At 37.4% G+C, this 6,000-nt stretch overlaps 2 protein-coding genes across 2 annotated transcripts; both read right to left on the bottom strand.

Annotated features, from left to right (window-relative positions):
• Positions 1-578: 578 nt before the first annotated feature.
• Positions 579-1,140, bottom strand: Tsp_03037 (conserved hypothetical protein). The gene is made up of 3 exons (XM_003379325.1): positions 1,123-1,140; positions 817-1,005; positions 579-746 (listed from the first exon to the last, which is right to left on the bottom strand). Exons 1-3 carry the CDS (start codon positions 1,138-1,140, stop codon positions 579-581), a joined length of 375 nt encoding a protein of 124 aa, XP_003379373.1.
• A 1,434-nt stretch (positions 1,141-2,574) lies between these two features.
• Tsp_03036 (conserved hypothetical protein) lies at positions 2,575-2,933 on the bottom strand. The gene is made up of 2 exons (XM_003379324.1): positions 2,830-2,933; positions 2,575-2,791 (listed from the first exon to the last, which is right to left on the bottom strand). Exons 1-2 carry the CDS (start codon positions 2,931-2,933, stop codon positions 2,575-2,577), a joined length of 321 nt encoding a protein of 106 aa, XP_003379372.1.
• Between the last annotated feature and the right edge of the window lie 3,067 nt (positions 2,934-6,000).

Genomic DNA, 6,000 nt, shown 5'->3' with positions numbered 1-6,000 from the left:
AACTGGAAACAATCACAGTTGCACTGCAACAAAAATAAATAAGTAGCGCGCAAACTGTATCGAAGAACATCAATATATCTAGTCCTTAAGTTGACATTATAAATTTGAAAGATTTTAAAAATATGTAATTTTGGATGTTTTATTCTTCGCTTAGCACTGCCTTAGCCTACTGTTGTACAGACAATAAAATACAAAATAATTCAACTAAAATCAATTAAAACAACAATTTCAACCCGGAAGCTAATTAATAATCCCTTTCTAATTAACACTACAAAGTATGCGTTTGAAATGAGCAAATGTATTTTCAGCAATACCACGTTACCAGGTGTACTCAGTGTTGACGCACAATGCTTACGCTTGTTTGAACTTGAAAAAAATACGTCGAAATTATGAACATGACTTTTTACCAAAGATGTTTCTACGACTGTATGATAATGAAATTTGTACTTTTACCATTTCACAAAAATGCTGTTCTTGTGATATAGCGCCAAGTTTGCACTGACAGAGGCATACAAACACCCAGACCACTTTGCACAGAAAGGACCAATCAACAAAACTTAAAACAAATACATTGCAGCCTAGTGCAGCCGACGTGGACTGATCCACCAACTGCATTTGTCCATTCGACGAAATGGAAGAACGATGAAGCTACCGTAAGTGTACATATACTTGAAGATCGACAAAGGATTACGGTGGTAGGTTGGTTGGGTGGTAGAGTGTGAACGATCGTGTTGTTGTTGTTGATTCTAGAATTTTGCTGTGGCGGATCGGTAACGGCCCTTGTTTGAAGTTGTTAATAAACACTGTTCTCTTTACATGTCTTGTGAATGCGAAAATGTTACCGAGAAAGCACGAACCCGGGAGAAAGGGCATCAGAGGCGACGGAAGCCAAACTGAGGATATAACCGCGGGGAGGAATTTGTCGGTCGACTCGCCTGGCGACGACTGTAATAATAGTCCGGTTGGGGTGGCGAACGAGTCCTCCCGAGAGAGCGGCTCGTTACACTAGAAAATAGAACAAGCAATCTTTTCCGAATAAAAAAATAATTTCTAGAAATAAAAAAATGTAAAGGTCAGTTTTCAAGTGAAAATAAGCATAGTTGGTTGTTTGTGAAAAAATACCATCAATTGGAGCATCATCTTGAAAATCAAAATCATAATTACAGTATACTACATCTAAAATTTTCTAGCTTTTTCGAATTTTAGCTTCTGACTGGTTCTTTTTGGTGGACTTTTAAAATAATATCAAAATTGTCATAAAAGTAAGTTTAAATAATTTAATATATTATAAATGTTATGTTATGAACTCTCTGTGTGAAATCTTTCTTCAATCCGTAAGTTTTTAGTTCAAATTGTTTTTCTGAAACGTCAAAAAATTCGAAACCGATTTATAATAGATTTCTTAATAAGTAATTAATAAGGATAATAATACAAATAAGAATAAAACAGGCATCGCAACTATACCACTGTAATACACCTTGTAATGAATGATGATTGACTGCTCTGAGTGAAATCTGCTGCCGGTCGACATGTCACAGATCTGATTTCGATTTCGCCTAATTATTTAGTCTGTTAGTCTTCAAACTGAAAAAATGTTTATTTTGAAAAGTTGGCAATAATGTAAAGTCAGAAGTGTAGGAAGTTATACGTCCAATCTGTTTGATGATTTACACTATAATATATATATGTTGTCTGAAATGATGTCGTTTGGAATGTTTCTGTTCATTCTGGTGTTAATATTTTGTTTAATAGTTTTCGCTTTTTTCACATCGATGGACAGTAAACAACGGCCTGATCGCAGGTGGAACATAACAGACGAGGTAAGTATTAAAGATTTCGCTGAAAAAGCGGTCGGAGCGGTTGAGCAGTACGGTGTGCAGCACGATTGCGATGAAGACGTTGAACTGCAAGAAATATTTGGAATGAACGAGGAAGAGATTCAAAATTTGAAAGAGCTGTGCGACCCTAAGCACATGAGCTCCAGCTTATCGAATGCGGAAGTGGCGTTGACGGACGGTGAAAATTGTGCCGGAAGAATGCAGGAAGTTTTCAACTTGGAAACCGTACAGATGACGATGAATCTCAACTCGAATCCACAGTTTTTGTTGGATAAGCAAGCCGTCCGTCGGGTGAGCCGATTTTCTAGAATAAACGACGCACTTTTATCGGAAATGAAAGCTGTGCAGCCTGCAAATCAGCCTTTGGTCAACAATGGCCGCACTGAAGAGTTGATCTTGACTGTTGCGATGCTCTCGCCAACAGCCCAAACGCCCATAACTTATTCACACAAGTACAATTGTCTGAGACGTTTCGATTCTTCGTTTCTCATTCTTGGCAGTCAAAGTCTTTGCGTGCTGCGCGATCAAATCACCTGCCGCAACGATTTCGCCCCCATCAAAGATTACAGTGATTGTCCGTCGCAGGAGTTGGGCTTTTTCGCCAAAGACATATACAAAGGAGGATTCTTTTACATCAATGGCGTCTTTTACGTGGACACGCGCCACGAAGACGCGACCGACCTAAGCGAAGAGATCATCGGTTGGGCGTCAAATCGTTTCAACGATATAGGTCCTTTCAGCAGAGCACCGATGGAAGATACGACTTTTCTCGACCTGAAGCTTCGTCTTGGTAATCCGTACTTGTATTTACACCAAGGTACTTGCGAGCATTTGATGGTTTTTGTTGACGTTCGTTTGGCGCATCCCAGCGATCCGCAAGAACGCAGATGTTATCCAATAGATATTTTGAAACCTCACCCGTGTTCGTTGTATTGCGCAATTTGCGGAAGGAACTCAGTGAAATGGCTTGTGCAGAGTACAGCCAACACACCGTATCCCGTTATGCATCTGTGCGAAACTTGTTTCATAAGCTGGGGATACGGTTCTGTTGGTGAGAAAATGTGCGAATTTTCTGCCTATCCATTTGTTGACCATAAAGCATTCGAATAAATCGTCAAGAATCGATTTTACACTATTTATTATATATCAATAAACGTTTGCAAAATCAGAATTTGCATGATTTTCAAAAAAAGGAATGAATTCACTTATTTATTTTATGTCAAATCGATGCTAAAGTTGTTCAAATGAGTTTGAAAGATTATTTATTCGGCTATTATGCAAAAAGATTGTTTGCTTATTTTGTTCAATAAAACAAGAAAAACATTTCCGTATCAACATTCAAAGCTGAACAATTGAAAATGTTTTGTCACTTCAGAAAAAGAATATCATTCAGTGGCAGCATCATTTATACGATCTGAGCATAATTATCATCAACGATAACATCAACTTTCAAGCACAATTTACATTCCAAAACTTGGAATTTTCCGATTAAAAACGACTACTGAACAACTTCAACATTTGACTTTTCAAACGATTATTTATTCAAATATTTATTAGCATTATTATTCATTGCACTAATATTGAAGTTATACGTTGGCAAGCGGAATTGGATTGAACATTGAAATCATGCAACGCAATACAATTATTTCATGGAATAAAAATTGATCATTAAATTATGGGGGGAAAAAATTTTTCGTTAAAAATATATTTACCGCACAAAGTGAAACAAACGGTTGAATTTATTATTAAACAACCGATGCTAAAGTCAACACATAGCCGTTTGTGATTTTTTTTTTCTTGTTTCAATTCACAGCTATGCTTATTGTGATTCTTCAGCGTTGCAAATGGAATGGAACAACAATTGAACAAAGCACAAATCGAACGATCCAATTATCCAAGTGGAAAACAAAAATCAGAATGTAGCAAGAAGTTCGAGCAAGAATGTAAGATCGCAAAAACAACTACAAAGTTAGCTCAACTCACACTGCTTTTCATCGCAAAGCTGAACCAAGCGAAACACAGAACTTCGAGAAGAAGCGAAAAAAATCACAACAGTCGAACAATTCGACCACGAAGAAGCTGCGAGGTAGGATTAAGAAAAATTAACAAATCACGCTCTACAATTAACAAATTCGCAATAATTAATTAATAATAATGGTCCTTTTTTTATTTGTTTTGCATGATATGAACATTTCGAAACACTCTATATGCTAGTTATTTGGTTTATTTTTACGCTAAACGTTTCTCTGTTATCTAACAAACAAACGTTAAGCAAAATGAATTTATTGCTGCAACACTGCGAGGGAAGTGGGAACGAGGAAAGAGCAATTTTAACAATTTGCAACAATAACCCTGTAAAAATAGGCTTTCCATCATCATTCGCTGCAAAGCTAAGCTGAAATTGTTCCAAACCAAGACGATAATTATTATTCCGTTTTAAGTTTTTTTATCAAATTTTTGAAAAACAAACTACTCATAATTAAAATTTTTGTGGTTGTCAGTTGGTTTTTTCTTAATGAATTTTTCTTTTCATAAGAATCCAATTTGCACACCCCCGTGAAGCGGTGTGCAAATGTTACTAAACTAGGCTCTTTGTTGGCTCACTTTTGTGCAAAGTGAAAAAATTTTTTTCCCAACTGTGACCCATCTATGGCGAAAAGCAGCAGACCGTGAATGCATATTCTCTCGAAGCGTCGTGTCCACCAAGCTTAATAAATACACCGTTGGGGTGAAAAATTTGTCCTTTCTGACAATTTTCACATGGGTTAACTTTTTTGAGGTCCGTGTAGATTACCCAACTGGATGCTACCTAACCGACATCCAGCCGAGATCGATTTGATTCAATAAATGCAACAAGTTGCCAAGTGACAAAGTCTGGCCGGAATGGGGTCGAATTCCATTACATTGTGTTCAATAGAATCTCGCATGTCTGTCGTCCTGATTTTTTTGTTGTTGTTGCTGTTGCTGCTGCTGCTGCTTGCCCTTTCGTATTCTGAACACGGACTTCGATCGTCAGCTATAACATATTCAAATTGATAGATGCCGTGTTTTTAAGTCGTATTTTCAACAGCTTAACAGCTGTAGCAGACTAGCCAACAAAAAAAATCGCGTGGCAAGCATAGCGAACTGAAAACCGTTGTTGGTCAACTTTTGGTCCAACGTATTAAGTGCAACTGTTGCTGTTCGTAAAACATCCCCAATGCAAACAAACAGATTACACTAATCTGAAAAAAACGACGCATCAACAGTTGCACAGACTCTGCCGGATAAACTGGTGTTAACCATCACACTACGAGCTTAGTGATCATCAACTGCTCACTACCTACTGATCAGCTCGGCAAAGCAAATGTGCTAGCTGTTTGATATTGTTTTGCTAATCTTTTTTCCCGTTCTCAAAATATAACACTTCAAAATCATCCACTACAACACCACTAACATTCATAGCCAAGGTCGACAATCGCAAGCTGCATTGTTGTCCCTCCCCCCCCCCCCCCATTATTATTATTATTGTTGTTGTTGTTGTTGTTGCTGTGATTATTATTATCATTATTCTTGTTATTCGTATTATTATCTGCTATTCTCATCGTCAAAGCAAAAGCCGTTAATTGATAAAAACGTTGCATATAATCGGTGAGATTGATTTTTTCTTTTATTATTCGCACCTCTTTCGCATGTTCAATACGCGCACGTTTTCAGGCGTTAATTTTCCCGCGGATTCTTTCTTTTTTGTTGTCTTCTTCCTCTACCATTCTATCCCACCATCTAGCATACGATTAACAATCCATAATATAGCAAACAATAATTCAATCAAGCAGAAAAATATGCTGTCAATCATCAATTTAATATCTCGATTTTAGTAAATAAATAAAAATACATATATATATATATATATACAAAAGCAATTTGACAACAGGCTAGCCCACTCCAACCTCGCAAAGCACGTGCGCCTTTCTTCTTTCTTGTGAGACCGCACGTCTGTTTCCAGCAGGTGGGCTGTTTGTATCTATTGCGACGGAACAACCGCGGCACCTGCTTGAAATGAAAAAGCTGCCTCTAAATAGAGCACTAAACGCGGTTCGAAAATGAATGCTACATACTGCAACTTCGGCTTTATGCAGCTTTGCATTATTGCTAATTGATCAAATCGTTTTTCTTACGGACG

This window comes from Trichinella spiralis (assembly GCF_000181795.1).
Source record: "Trichinella spiralis strain ISS 195 chromosome Unknown Scfld2, whole genome shotgun sequence".
In the NCBI taxonomy this organism is placed as follows: domain Eukaryota; kingdom Metazoa; phylum Nematoda; class Enoplea; order Trichinellida; family Trichinellidae; genus Trichinella; species Trichinella spiralis.
This window is presented reverse-complemented; position numbering and strand designations above follow the sequence as displayed.

Coding starts and splice junctions, on each gene's coding strand:
- Tsp_03037 (XM_003379325.1), bottom strand. Junction 747..816: donor TTTTCGCATTCACAAGACAT/GTAAAGAGAACA, acceptor GCAAAATTCTAG/AATCAACAACAACAACACGA.
- Tsp_03036 (XM_003379324.1), bottom strand. CDS start 2,933: ATGGTCAACAAATGGATAGGCAGAAAATTCGCACATTTTCTCACCAAC. Junction 2,792..2,829: donor CAGATGCATAACGGGATACG/GTGTGTTGGCTG, acceptor CATTTCACTGAG/TTCCTTCCGCAAATTGCGCA.